Here is a 15,050-nt window from a genome sequence, read left to right on the forward strand (position 1 = left end):
GTTCTATTGTCTGAATTAGCTTTTACCAAAAATCAAATAAGAAGAATATATGAACAAAAATTCATTAACATTTAAATTCAGATTAATCTATAAACTAAAATTTCAAATGTCGTTTCTTCTATATAGTGTTTATATAGTACTTAACAATATAAGTATATTCTCTAAACAAAATATCAATTTTACTTTATATTTAAATTTCAACTAAACTAACTTGGTACGACTATTGACTTTTTATTCTACTTTTATTAAATCGATTAGTCACAACCAATTATGCTATTCCACTTTAAGTAAGCAATTTCAACATATTTTTATTTTTATAATATATTTTATTTACTAAGACCATAAAATGAATTACAAATTTATGTAAAAATAAAATATACAAACCCGGCGCGTAGCGCCGGAATACCACTAGTAGAAACTAAACAAGAAAAATAACGCGAATAGTTTCATTTGATTGGTAAGTAGTTATAAGTAATATTTTTAATACTATTTTAAAATAAGTCGAAATTGTGAAAAACTAATCGGTGAGTATATAAATAAATGGTTTGTGTTTAATTATACTCCTAAAATTAGTTGGCTTGGCTGTAATAATAGCATGAATCCAGCTGGGGATTCTGCTTCCTGTCTTTGCTCACGCCTAACTGGAACCGCACGTGGTCCGACCACGATGATCCAAATGGTGTCATTTCTTTATACTTAAAAATGTTTTTAGTTTTTTTTTAAATTACGTAGATACATTTGAATGAATCTTGATGATTAGAGAGCTCAATAAACATCTAATAATTAAAGTAATTTGTTGGATTTTTATGGAGTTGAATATCACCGTTTTGAGTTATTTAGAGTCTACAAATAAAACCCTCACTTAAAAAATATTTTAGAAGATGGAAATATAATTATAGATACGCATACATGAACTAGGAAATATTATACATTTCAATTATTCGATTAGACAACTCGAATAAATCACATACATTTACTTGTACAAAGAAAAATTATGTGGAACTAAAAGCCCTTTTTTATCAAAAAAAAACTAAAAGCCCTTTTCTCAAAAAAAAAAGTTATGTGGAACTCTTGTGAGTTGTATCAATGGTCCTTGCAAACTCATGATATGACAATATGCAATCATGTCGTCATATTTTACAATTACAAATCTATTTTCAATTATGTTTACAATGCTTTCTGTGCCAAAAAAAAAAGTTCCTAACTCATTAAATCGCAAAGAAAAAGATACCAATTCATCGAATAGTGAAGGGGAAACAACGAGGGGACCACAGCTCGTGCGTTACATTAATCCAACACGTGTAAGATAACTTGCAAAGCGGACCACGGATCGCACGTGCGGGGAGACAAACAAGTTATATTCAGACACGATGAAGAAAAGTTGTAGCCAATAGGCTTAAGAGTCACCGTAATAATTAAAAGAAACGCTCTCTCCCCTCGTGCGCCAGACTGACAAAGACTTCATAAAGAGAGATTCACAGAAACATAGAGAGAGAGAGAGATCAGAGCTTTTTCAATGGCAGCAGGAGGAGGAGGAGGAGGATCATCGTCTGGAAGAACTCCAACGTGGAAAGAGAGGGAGAACAATAAGAGGAGGGAGAGGAGGAGAAGAGCCATCACGGCAAAGATTTACTCTGGTCTCAGGGGTCAAGGTAACTACAAGCTTCCTAAGCACTGCGATAACAACGAGGTCCTTAAAGCTCTCTGTCTCGAAGCTGGTTGGATCGTCGAAGACGATGGCACCACTTATCGCAAGGTACCTGATCTTTCTTCTAATAATTAATTAACCTAAAATACTTTTACATGAGAAGAATCTCAAAATGATTCATTACCGATCTATTTCAAATCTTAGTAACTCAGTCTTGTCTTCGTTGTAATAACATCTTGGTGACGCCAAGAAATAGATAGTTTGAATATCTGTTTCAGTGTTAAGGAATTCTATAAACGGTAATTAATTAAACGTTTTACATGAGATTATTGATTAGTTGAGCGCCAAAAATCAGTCAAAATTTACGTTACTTTGTTGCATATGCGGACACCTAAGTACCGCTTACAGCGATTTTTATAACAGATGGATTTTTAGAATATTGATCTGTTTTTGAATTGTGTGACAGGGGTCTAAGCCACCAGCATCAGACATGTTAGGAACTCCGACAACATTCAGCACAAACTCTTCAATCCAACCAAGTCCACAATCATCTGCTTTCCCAAGCCCAGCACCTTCTTACCATGGAAGTCCCGTCTCCTCTTCCTTCCCTAGCCCGTCTCGTTATGACGGTAACCCTTCCTCGTACCTTCTCCTCCCTTTCCTACACAACATCGCTTCTTCCATTCCAGCAAACCTTCCCCCTCTTAGAATATCAAACAGCGCGCCTGTTACTCCGCCTCTGTCCTCTCCTACTTCTCGTGGCTCAAAGAGGAAACTCATGACACAACAGTTGCCAACTAATGGGTTGAGACATCCGCTTTTCGCTATCTCAGCTCCATCTAGTCCTACACGCCGTGCTGGTCACCAAACACCACCTACTATACCTGAGTGTGACGAGTCCGAGGAGAGTTCGTTTGAGGATTCAGGAAGGTGGATTAATTTTCAATCTACAGCTCCTAGCTCACCAACGTTTAATCTTGTGAACCAAACATCTATGGTTATTGACATGAAGAGATCAGACTGGGGGATTTCTGGTATGAATATGAAGGGTTCAGAGTTTGAATTCGAGAATAGAACTGTTAAGCCATGGGAAGGTGAAATGATTCATGAAGTTGGCGTAGAAGATCTCGAGCTCACGCTAGGCGGCACTAAAACCCGATGCTGAGGCTAAGATCGTGTCTTTGTGATCATAACCTATGCAAATCTTGGACATTGTACAGGAGTTCGTGTGGCCGAGGAAGGTCGAACCTTTTAGATAATGTTACCTTTATCCGTTTATGCTTAAAAATGTTCTTTTGTGATGTTAATGTGACTAGAGATGTAATGTATGCTTGGTCACAGGATAATGAATGGGTTTTTGATAATATAAGTTGTTTGCAGATATGATAATATTCAGATTTTTTTCTTTCTAGTAACTGTTAGTATAGAGTTTATTATGGACTTTTGTGGTATGTATTGAGTTTGGTGCAAAGAAGTATTTTGAATGAAACGAAACCTCCACGAACGAACATGAGAGGATAATGGACCCCTCCCATGTGCTTTCTCTTTTTCTTTTTGCTGGGACCTAAAACAACTAATTCCTTCTATCACCAATTTGCACTTGTTTTCTTTCTTTTATAATAAGTCATCGCGTGTTGTAAATTAAATACTTGGTTCTATATGTCGTAACTCTCACGATACAAGACAATATTTTCATTGCCCATTTGTTGAGGCAACTATAACACGACCTACTTTGGGTCCACACGTGAGACTGATTTGCTTATTTTTATTCTATATTTTCTTCCTTTGGTGGTGAATTACGATCAAAACATTGTTCATCTACATATGACACGTCAATGATCATGCCTAACTAAATTAAGGCTATTCACTTTTATTTGCAATTTTTCGGAAGGGAACGATTCAACATATTAATCCGGCACATTACATTTATACTCGAACACATTTCCGAGAATAAATGGAAAACTGTATCAAGAGCTACTGAAGATATGTTAAAATAAAAACAAGGTTTTAAAATGTGGAGTGTCTGTCTTATTTCCACTTTTTACTTATTGGTATGGTAAAAGTAGCGTTTCTCAAAATGGAATATGTGAGTGATTCTATTTGTGTCTATGTTTGTGAATGATTCTATTTGTGTGTATGTTTTAGAGACATTGATTTGTTGTAGTTGGATTTAATTCAACATGTGTTGTATTCATGATTGTATAATGCTTGACAACTTAAATATATAATAGAAATACAACAATAGATTGATTATTTACTTGACTCCAGAGTTCAAAAATTGTTGAATGGTATGACTAAAACTTTAATGACAATTCTAGTTATATCAAACTTATAACATTTGACAATGGTCAACTTGATATAACTAGGATTTTAATTATACTAAGTTGTACTCATGTGATGATGATATAACTTGGTAAAACTATTTTTTTAGTTTATAGTTTTATTTTTGGATTTGTTTTTGTAATTGCATAGATATGTAGATATAAAAGAAGAAAGGGAAAATTGCCAATAGAGAACAAAAAAATAAGGGTGTTGTCCCTTTGGTATAAATTTTTTTTTGTCTAATTTTTCTCATTTTTACCCTTTGTATTTCTTAAAATTAATAAAATAAATACTTTTGTGAATAAAAAAGATATTAAAAATATAAACAATTAATAAAACACCCATATACACAAGCTGATATTTTTTTTTTCTTTCAAAAAGTTGATAAATAAAAATTTGAAAATACATTATACTAAAGGTAGAATGTGTCTTCTACGGAAAATGGTATAGTAAAAACGATTTTTAAAATAAACACGTTCATCTACTTCTTTTAGAACGCACGTTCTACTATTTACTAAATTTCTAAATAAGTGGAATGCGCATTCTACTAATCGTAAAGTTATCTACTTTTCGTCCGAATGCATCTTCTACTTTTATTAAGTATTCTAAATTTCGGGGAATGTGTTTTCTAAAATGTACTCTTACGTCTACTAAAAGTAGAAAGCGTGTTCATGATTTTTGTCAATATTCTAAACTTTTAGAATGCGCCTTCTACGGATAAGAATATCTGATTTTTGCAAAAATTAATGAAAGTTTCAGTTAAGGAAATATTTTAAAAATCTCCTAAAACATTCTAACTTCCTAAAACGTGTTATTTTCGATTTTACTTGTCAAAAACTAAAAAAAGACGCCTAAATTAATGAAATTTCAGTTAAGAAAATATTTTAAAAATCTCATAAAAATATTCAAACTTTCTAAAACGTGTTATGTTCGATTTTACTTGTGAAAAACTGATTTTGCATTTTTTTCTTCATAAATCTATGATATCTCCATAGTTTGTCTTGTGATTTTCACAAATTCTTATTCTATTTTTCTAAATATAATAAAAACTAAAAAATTTACAAACATTTTAAGCTTTTTATAAGAAAAGACTTTGTAAATGTTTTTATAAAGTTTATTTAAAATTTTTTACTAAAAACTTTTTGTGAAGTTTTATTTTTATTTATATAAAGTTTACAAAGTTTGCTATTATTAAAAAAATTAAAATTTTTATTTTTATTAAAAGGTTTGATAAAATTTAAAAGTTTACAAAAGTTTTAAAAGTTTTGAAAAATAAAACTTTGTAAAAATATTGTATAAAGTTTGTTTAAAGTTTTTATTAATTTTTATTGAAAAGTTTTATTTTAATTTTATTTTTGTTTTTTTTTATTTTTTATTTTTTTTATTTTTTATTTATTTTTATTTATTTTTTAATTTTTTTTTATTTTTTTACTTTTATAAAGTTTACAAGTTTTATTTTATTAAAGTTTATCAAAAAGTTTTAAACTTTTTATTTTTGATAAACTTAATTTAACATTTTTTATTAAAACGATTTGTAAATTATTTTTATTTGATAAAGTTTACGAATTTATTTTATTAAAACTTTTTAAAAAGTTCTATTTTTATTTTCCTTTTTTAAAACATTTTTAGTTAATTTTTCTTAAAAAATTATTAGTTTAATGTGTTTAATTAGATTAATTAAGGGTTATTTTTAGGATTATGAAAAAAATTATACTAAAAGAACAACTAAATGATGGTTTTATATTATAGAGACAACCATGATGAATTTTTGTTTTCTATTGGCAATTTTCCTTAAAAAAAATCAGATAAAAAGGGGAAAATCGAAAGAAAAAGCGAGAAATCAATAAAGAAATTAAATAGAAAAGATTGAAGAAGAAGAAAATGAGAAAACATAATAATAGTAGAAGAATAAAGATTGATTAAATTTTGAAAGAACAAAGAAACGAAATCAAATAAGAAGAAAATACTAAGAAGAAATTGAAACGAAATCAAGAAAAATAGGAACGAGAAAATTACATAGATATATGAGAAAAAATGAAAAAAAAAGAATATAGAGATTAAGAAAAACTGAAATTAGATATAGTGGCATAAGTGGTAAACAACTGATCTCATTAAAGGAAAACATAGTTTTAATTATTTTAGTAAAAAATAAATAAATATAATAGAAATATTTTTAAAAATATTTGTTTCAAAAATATATTTTCACATTTTCAATGTATTAATTAATTATAAGTTGTAAACTTCTAAAAACAATTATGGTTATTGAAATTTTATTAGTTAAGAGATATATAAAATAGTTAATTACAAAAATAAAATATTGATAATCAAAAATTATATGTTTTTTATTATGTGTAAAAATTCTAAAACATAAAAACATAGAGTATAAGGGGGATGTATTCAATTTAGCATTTGATGTGATTTGATTTTTAATGGAGCTTTAGATGATTTTAATAAGTTGCAGAGATTTAGGTGATTTTTGTTAAACTACTCTAGAATATCACCTAAAACAATGGGATTTGAGTTTTATTTTTTTTAACTAAGAAACTCCACCCAAACACCCTAAAATCACCTCAAAATTTTAAAATCCCACAACTTAAAATATTTTCAATAACAGTGAATTTCAGAGTACTTTACGAAATGTCAAGTTTAATAACAGTGAATTTTAAATGAGTTTTTAAAATTCATGTTTGAATAACAGTGGATTTGTTATTTTCAATAAGTTGTGGGATTTTAAAATCACCTCAAAATTTTAAAATCCCACAACTTAAAATATTTTCAATAACAGTGGATTTCAGAGTACTTTACGAAATGTCAAGTTCAATAACAGTGAATTTTAAATGAGTTTTTAAAATTCATGTTTGAATAACAGTGGATTTGTCATTTTAATACAAATCACCTAAAATTCTCAGTTGAATACACCCCCTAAGAGAGTTACCTTTTCATCATCATCCTAATAGCTGACGGAAACCTACCGTATGTTCTCTTTTTCCAAATCAAATCGTATAATTTTCCTAGATTATGGTAGTTTAAATATAGTAGAATACATAAGTATATATATTTTCTGGTAACATTCGTATCAGAAACTCACATAAAAGAAACACAATAATCTTTTTATTTTATAGGAATTCACATTTGTAGAAAATAATCAAAGAGACAATAGTAATAAGAAGAAAAAGAAGAAGCATGTACACACAACCATTAACGTAAGAACCTTATGATATGGTTCAATGTTCTTCCGATAATGGCGAAATTTAAAAAAAAAAACACTCCGAAAAAAATGGATGGAATTGAATAAAACAAGAGAAATAAAGAAGCCATCAGGGCTCAAGGTTGTGCAAGTCTTTTGACAATTGCAGCCATGTAGTTTCCTTGATGTTCAGCAAGAGCCAACTCTGTCTCCGTAGCTTCTCTTGAGCCATCACCAGCGAACACACCCGCTCCATAAGGTGAGCCTCCACGGATCGAGTCCATCTTGAACATTCCTGCTCCGAATGTGTAGCCTATGGGGACGAACAGCATCCCGTGGTGCACCAGCTGTGTGATTGCTGTCCATCTGCAAAACAAACACAACATGTGTTTCAGAGATCCACACTAAAAAATTGCAGAATAAATGACCTCCTAATCGTAAACTTGTGAAGATCTGCCAAAACCCATGTGATGTTAATAACTATATTAGTGTAAAGGAACCAAACTATGACAGCAGCCTAGTGACAAGAAAATAAACCGAAGGGAACATATTCTATAGAACTTAGGAGCAAAAGAGCTGAAGGGAATAGATTCCACACTGTAAGTGAGTTTAAATAATGAAAGAACATTGAAGAACCTACAATTTACAGTTCCAGTAATTGTGATGCTGAGTTAGTTAGAATCAATTCTTATAAAGTTAAATTTTACAGAATCAAATCTAATAAAGTTTTCATTTTTACAGTCCTATCCTACCAACACAGAGAACAGTGAACTCAATGGTGATCAGATCCAAAAACTAAAACCTTTATTAAGATTCCACCATACACTATAAATTCAATTGTTCTACTAGATAAAAGTCCTGAACACAACAAACTTTACAGACAAAACATAAATTCTCATGTCATTCTGTACTTTCGCATTTATTTCAGATGATGCCTAAATCAAAAAGACACAGCTTTGATGACAAGAACTGAACACTTGTTACTTCAAAGTCAACTACTTTTTTTTAAAACCAAATGCAAGAAGCCTAAAGAGAAACAGAGTTTTAGCTTACGCAGTGGTCTCTTGTCCACCTCCTTGAGTCCCCGTACTCACGAAGAACCCAGCTGGCTTCCCGGCAAGCGTCTGCTCCTTCCACAGCTGTCCCGTCGAGTCAAAGAAAGCCTTCATCTGCGCCGCCATACACCCGTACCTCGTCGGAAACCCAAACAGAAACCCATCCGCCTCCGCCAGCTCCGCCGCCGTTATCTCCGGGATCTCCGAATCCTTCGCCGGAGCCTTCATCTGCTCGACGACCTCCTGAGAAAGCGTCTCCGGCACTCTGTACAGCTTCGCCTCCACCCCCTCCACTCCCTCCGCTCCCTTCTTCATCCTCTTCGCCAAGCTCTCCACGTGTCCGTACATCGAGTAGAACACCACGAAGATCTTCAGCGGCGGCGGAGAGATCGTCGTCCTCGCCGTGATCGCCGGCGTCGTCGTTCCCGTCGTCGTCGTGCGATCGTCCTCGATTGGGATCGGAGCATCGTCGGTTCCGGGACCATCGGCGGCGGTGGTGGTGGCGAGAGAGGACGGCTTCTTCTTCTTGCTCGGAACGCATCCGCCTCCTTTCCCCATCGTGATTATCTCCCAACCTTCCCCGTCAAACGATAAAATCGATTTAACTTAAAAAAATCAATACTATACTAAAAGGCAAATACTCTCAAAGGAGAGAGTGTCCAACTCATCAAATTAATTCAGCCAATTATATTTTTCCAAATTGCCATGTCATTTTTCATTGCAAAAAAAAAGAGAACAAACCTGGATCATTAATTTATTAAACCCTATCGACGGTATACGATGCTTCTCCTTCTTCCTTCGATGTCTACTTTTGCTGGCTAAGAAAACCATACGTCAGGCGTTTCACTATATATCTTCATCTTCTTATTTTCCATCTTCTGCTTTAATACACCGTTTGAGCTTCATAATATATTTAGTCACCACTCTTACAAAACCCTTCAGTTGAAGAGAAGCTCCTAAAACCTTACAATAACCTAAAAAATCAAACGACTGTCAATTGATGAGTCTATCAATAGTCAAATTAATATGTTGCTACGATGTATATACAAAAGTGGAATCATCGATGTAATCCATCTGAAGGAATGTACCGTCCCCGGATTATGCCATGTACGTAATCCATCTGAAACTGGTATGATCATCGAACTAGAGTTTTAATCCTTGAAGAACAGGTGCAGCTTCCTATTTTCCTCCTGTTTTTAATACTTTTTTCTTTTGTCTGTTTTTAATATTTTAGAAAATTTGTTATCTATGTAGTCTATTCACCCACTACTGTATATACACCCACAAAATACTTTGGTTTCTGTATCTTAATCTTATTGTTATTATGTTTGTGCTCTGTTGAATGTGTTGGTTTGTGCAGAACAAGTTGCAGAGTTTAGATTTTGGCTGGAAAAGACTCACATGTCCTTCAAAATTTGAGTCTGACAGTCATGGAGCGTGCAAAGGTTTTAAGAGAGATCCATGGGAGTCAATCTTCCAGCCCGACGTTCTTTCTTCTCTATAGAAACATCATTTATTGTTCCTGATATTGACTAATCTCTTTTGGTTTTCTTTGTTTATTGTATGAACAGGTTACAGAGTTTAAATGCCTCTTCAAGTCATCGGCCAACATCAAAGAATGAATACTTGTGTGTGCCTGTTATAAACCAATACAGAACACTAAAGCTTTGTTGCTACAGCCGCTTGGTCACAGTGCACCAGCATTGTAAGGATCCTAGGTCAATTTCAAATACCATTATCTGTCTTTATTCGTTGTCTTAAAAATATGATATACTAACTTTTCTTTTTATGTTCTGTATATAATACTCTCTTCGGTTATAACACTAAATATAAGGTCAAACTTTCTTTTGCTAAGTTTTTATATTCATCAGCACTTTCTCAGATCACTGAAATCCTTTTTGTGTTTTTTTTTTGTTTTGGTCACTGTCAGCATATATGCCTCTATAACAAGTCTAATATTATTTGGTTTGTGCCATTCTTAAATGTCTACGTTAAATTTATAGCTAATATAGTTCTGTTTAGTCAAACTTTAGTTTTTTCTCTTAACTCTGCTGGGTGGGTTTCTTTGGTTTTAGAGTAATAAAAAGGCTGATACTTCAGTTGAGAAAGGGAAAGACGTCTAAATTCAGGCTATAAAAATGTCCCCAACTGTTGGGATTATTCCAGGAAAGCAACTCTTCTTCCCATTTCCCTCCCTTGAGCTGTTGTCTGCTTGGTTCACTGATAATATTTTTTTCAATTGTTACCATATCTCATTTGCTTTATAACCTCAGGATTGCATGGTCATGCAAAGGAGTACAGTCTTTTATGATTCCTGGTGGAATTTAAGATCTAAGCATCCTTCATTTCCAGGTTATCATCGATGCATATCTATTTATAGTCTTTCATGTTTATTCAAAATGTATAATGTATGTCATAATGAGGATGTACAAATTGCTACTACTGTCCTCATAGTTTAGAAAGAAAAGGATTCTTACTGTACATTATATTTTTGTGGACAATACATGAGAAAACAGCATGCTTGCTAAACAGGTGATGGTTGTTCCTTTTTATTTTATTTTTTTCTAAGTGTTTCACAATTATTTACCTATTGTAGGATTCCACTGTTTTACTCCACAATTATTTACCTAACGTTACTTTAGGCAACCATCCATCCACTTTCGACACCAGTACTTTTTTCAAAAAACATTATTAGCTTCTTTTGATTGGTATAGTCATGTGCCTTCAGCTTTGTCCATTTAGTATAAGGTTCTCTTATAGATTAACTTGAATTGTCTCTTCATAATCATGGTCTGTTTAAAAATACACTGCACATAAATAGACAAAGAAACATGCATCTTATTTGAGTCTAATTGAGAATTGAGAAAGTGCATACTTTTTTACTTTGTTTGCAAATATCATATTAAAAATGTAATAATATTTAAGACTTTAAGGATTTTCGAGATCATTAGCCATAGTAAACTCTGAGGTGATTATGTCGCCTTTTATCAACACACTGCTCATTGGTATGCCCAAGTCACAGCTTACCCTTTTCTCTGATGAGAAGGATCTCCATGCCAATTCCAGCTGTTTATAAAGTCTAGCTTGCATAAAGATCAGATGAGCATAGATTCTTTGTGGCGGTTCTTGATTTAAGCTTTGTTTTGGATGGGAAAGGTTATTTGGAGAGAACTCGCTTGAAATTCACAGCTGCTTGCTTCCCGATACCAACAGCCTCTGTTAGTTTCACTTCAATGGGATCAGCAACCATAGGACATGGAGATAGAAATTACTTTGTTCACAGAAAAATGCATTTCGAATCACCTCAGTGTCCTGGAGTTGCGCACAGTGAGCTATGATGAGGTTAGGAATTTGATTAAGTGGAGGAATAATTTTGAGAATGTAACGTTGTGCTTATTATGTTTGGTTCCAGACAGCTCTTGCATGGAGAATGTTCTACGGACAGATATTCAAAAATGTTTTCGTTTTGTCCTTAGGAAAAACTTGATCTAAACGTTTAATAAGCTAACTAGAGAAACTTTTCTACAATCGTAGTTCCAACATGTTGGTTCACAATGTGAGCTTGGTAACTGTATTCTGTGTTACTTATATATTTCAGGCAACTATTAATCCATCAGCGCATATGGTTTCTGTTTGTTGCAGATGATAATAGTTCTTAACTACTAGAATTTACCTAAAGCCGTGACATAATGAAGGTCTGGACTGCAGAAAAAATATTCATTAAGTTGTTAAAGCGGAGAGCTTTAGTATATTTGGTTCAGTTTCGTTTGCATGGGTATATTAACATCATGGAATCCCTTCTCAAGAACTGAGTCATGGATAACACTGAGACCAGATGCAAGTTCCGACCTTTATTCGGTTCATGTGGAATTGTGCAAGAAAAACATTGGGCCAATATGACGGTTAATTTTTAATTCAATTACAAGGAAGCCACAAAGAAGAGCCATAAAACTGCTTTGGTGGTATGCAGTTCAGAAGTATTCCATGTCTCAAAATGCATTTTTGCGGGCTTTTTCGAGGAAGAACCACTTGACGGAATCTATAAGAATAAAATTCTCTCTTTTCTAAATAAAATAGAAAATAATTATATATAAAATTAATATTAGATAGTATATTAAACTTTGGAAATGAACCAAGAGAGTTAAATACAAATAGAGCATAAAAAGTATAACAAATTAAAAACTACGTTTGAATTTGTTCCCATGTGTTTTTGTGATAAAATTTCAACATTTTAACTAAAAAGACCGAAACTGTTAATACAATTGGCACTAATAGTTTTTTTGTCATCATATAATTAACACCGATAAATTTGTAAAACTTTGTAAGCTTCAAATATAAATTTCAAAATAAAAGATAAAAATGCTTAAATTTTTTAAAAAATAACTCAATTCATTTTCCGTGTATTTATTACGTTAATTTTGTTGTTTTACGGTTACATAAAACACGTAAATTTGCTTTACAATAACATAAATTATGTGACACAATTGAAAGAAAAAACTCAAAATTAAATTTGGAAATATTACAAAATATTCAATTTAAATTGGTAGCAAAACAACTGTTCTAAATTAAGTTATAAATAATGTATTACACGAAGTTATATATAAATAAAATAAATTCAAAATACATAATCCGCGCGTAGCGCGGAAAATAGTTCTAGTATAAATAAAAAACAAAACAAACTAATCAAACAACACTGTAGTAATGATCGCAATTAAAAAATGGGGGGGGGGGGTTAAGTGAAGATTTAACAGTCAGGTCCGCGAAAACGGCGCCGTATACCTTACGGGCCAATATCTAAGCTGGGTTAAATCTTCTTGGCTTTATATTTATCGACCCGTTTTGTAATATTTCAAGAGAAGCCAAGGTTATTGGATATTGGGCTTTATATTTATCAGCCCGTTTATAAATTCAATACAAGCATAGGTGATAGGTGGGTGAATCTATTAATCAATCAACCTATAGTAACAATTACTGTTGTTATAAGAATTACTAGATTTTGATCTGTATTTTCACTTTTATATATGTATATATCTTGTTTACATAATTAGTATCTTATGTTAAGGTTACTCATATATTTACTGCTTATATAATTAATCCAATTACAATAATTTTATAGTTTTTATGCTGTAAATTAATTAATTATTTCAAAACATCAAAACTTCTTATTATGTATTTATTTTGTCCTATTGAATTTTCTTTTGATTATTAAACCATTTTAATGCAAAACATGACATAATTGAAAATTATTTTGCAATTATCTTTCAATAGATTTGCCAGAATTTTTAAATATATATATTTTAAATTAAAATATTATGACTACAGTAGTTAAAATGTTATATATTATTAGCACTAAATAAATATATTTAATATTTTTTCTAAAGATGGTTCAAATAAAAATATCATAAAAAACTCATAACTTCTTTTTTAATATAATAGATTGAAATAACTAGCAAATAAAACTATAATAATTTGTGCATAGAATAAAATGAAATATTCAATAAAATATTTTCTAAATAAACAAAATACACAAGGAAACTAGAGTGTTCATTACCATGTAAGAGTTCTCATTCAACGGAGAGCAATCATTCTCTCAAGCTAAATCACAAAGCCATAAACAAAAAAAAAACCAGACCCTCTGGTATATATAAAACATATATTTACTATTTATTGTCAAATATCATTACTTTTATATAAGAAAATGTAAGAACGATAAGTTTGTTTTGACCATTCACTTGTGTCAATTTTGTTAACTTCTCTCTATATGAATATTAAAGCCTAAATTTGATAAACCTATACATTTGTTTCAATTTGTTTTATAGAAACATCCCCAAATATATATTTAAATTTCTCAATAGATAAACAACATCATCTCTCAATAGATAAACAAAATCATGCACCAATGAATTGTGTGCGTACATTTACATAGTTATACATAGTATAGCCATGGTAATTGATATGATTATTGCTTTCTTAGTGGATAATCCGTTGGTGTCGTTTGACATATATGAAAGTGTACTAGTATTACACTAACATAGTCAAATTAACATAATATTATCCTACCCAAGATTTTCAAAAGAAATTACATTAAAATCATATTACAATATGTTAATAAAAAAGAAAAGAAAACAGTTTTTAATTAGGAGAATACTTAGACCTTAAAATTCAAATTTCAGTTTGTTTTACTTAAAAGTAATTCAACATCCAAACTTTACTGGTGGATGCCAAAAAAATAAATTCAAAATGTTGAATTGAGTATTTAACTATTTATGGTAGCTATTAACAGTTAGTTCTTACCTGATTGGTCTTAACAGCCAATAATTACTATTAGTGCTTTGATAAGCTTTGTTAGTTTATTAACACCATACTTCATGTTTTGCCATGTATTATCTTGGACCACCACGAAAATCCTACAAGATCATGTTTAAAGCTGCGCTAGCACATATATAAAGAATATTGTATGTTTATAAACAATAAATTAAGACTGATTTTGATATTATTTTTTTTAAAAATACGTTAAAAACTAACACCCACGAATCTAGGACCAAACCCAAGAGCAATCTAGAAAATGCATTCTCTTTTAGCTGTCATTAGGGACATTTGTAGAGATGCCACGTTTCAAAAAGCTTTATGGAAATTTATACTCTTAAATTAAGGAGCTAATGACAAGATTTGTATAGTTGCTAAATGCTAACCATGTGCTTAAAGCTCTAATGGTGATTTCGGTAGGAGAAAGAAACATAAAGACAGGTTGGACCTCGAAAGAGGCAAAATGAATTAGCAAACATGGAGTACATTAATATGGAAAGTATTTTTTGTTTTTTCATTTCACGTGATTGTT

The 15,050-nt window shown here is 31.5% G+C and overlaps 2 protein-coding genes across 2 annotated transcripts; one reads left to right on the forward strand and one right to left on the reverse strand.

Annotated features, from left to right (window-relative positions):
* The first annotated feature begins 1,387 nt into the window (after window positions 1-1,387).
* Window positions 1,388-3,029, forward strand: LOC108829322 (BES1/BZR1 homolog protein 2). Its single transcript, XM_018602986.2, has 2 exons — window positions 1,388-1,756; window positions 2,115-3,029. The coding sequence occupies exons 1-2, from the start codon at window positions 1,517-1,519 to the stop codon at window positions 2,811-2,813; spliced, it is 939 nt and encodes a 312-aa protein (XP_018458488.2). The 5' UTR covers window positions 1,388-1,516; the 3' UTR covers window positions 2,814-3,029.
* A 4,030-nt stretch (window positions 3,030-7,059) lies between these two features.
* On the reverse strand, window positions 7,060-8,828 carry LOC108830118 (probable NAD(P)H dehydrogenase (quinone) FQR1-like 2). Its single transcript, XM_018603720.2, has 2 exons — window positions 8,211-8,828; window positions 7,060-7,523 (listed from the first exon to the last, which is right to left on the reverse strand). The coding sequence occupies exons 1-2, from the start codon at window positions 8,768-8,770 to the stop codon at window positions 7,295-7,297; spliced, it is 789 nt and encodes a 262-aa protein (XP_018459222.2). The 5' UTR covers window positions 8,771-8,828; the 3' UTR covers window positions 7,060-7,294.
* Between the last annotated feature and the right edge of the window lie 6,222 nt (window positions 8,829-15,050).

The sequence above is a fragment of the Raphanus sativus genome, chromosome 4 (assembly GCF_000801105.2).
Source record: "Raphanus sativus cultivar WK10039 chromosome 4, ASM80110v3, whole genome shotgun sequence".
Classification (NCBI taxonomy): domain Eukaryota; kingdom Viridiplantae; phylum Streptophyta; class Magnoliopsida; order Brassicales; family Brassicaceae; genus Raphanus; species Raphanus sativus.

Bases quoted from the DNA above. Each gene is read 5' to 3' on its own strand.
- LOC108830118 (XM_018603720.2), bottom strand. From the start codon at position 8,770: ATGGGGAAAGGAGGCGGATGCGTTCCGAGCAAGAAGAAGAAGCCGTCC. The intron at 7,524-8,210 runs GTAAGCTAAAAC...TTTGTTTTGCAG, and splicing joins GGTGGACAAGAGACCACTGC to ATGGACAGCAATCACACAGC.
- LOC108829322 (XM_018602986.2), top strand. From the start codon at position 1,517: ATGGCAGCAGGAGGAGGAGGAGGAGGATCATCGTCTGGAAGAACTCCA. The intron at 1,757-2,114 runs GTACCTGATCTT...ATTGTGTGACAG, and splicing joins ATGGCACCACTTATCGCAAG to GGGTCTAAGCCACCAGCATC.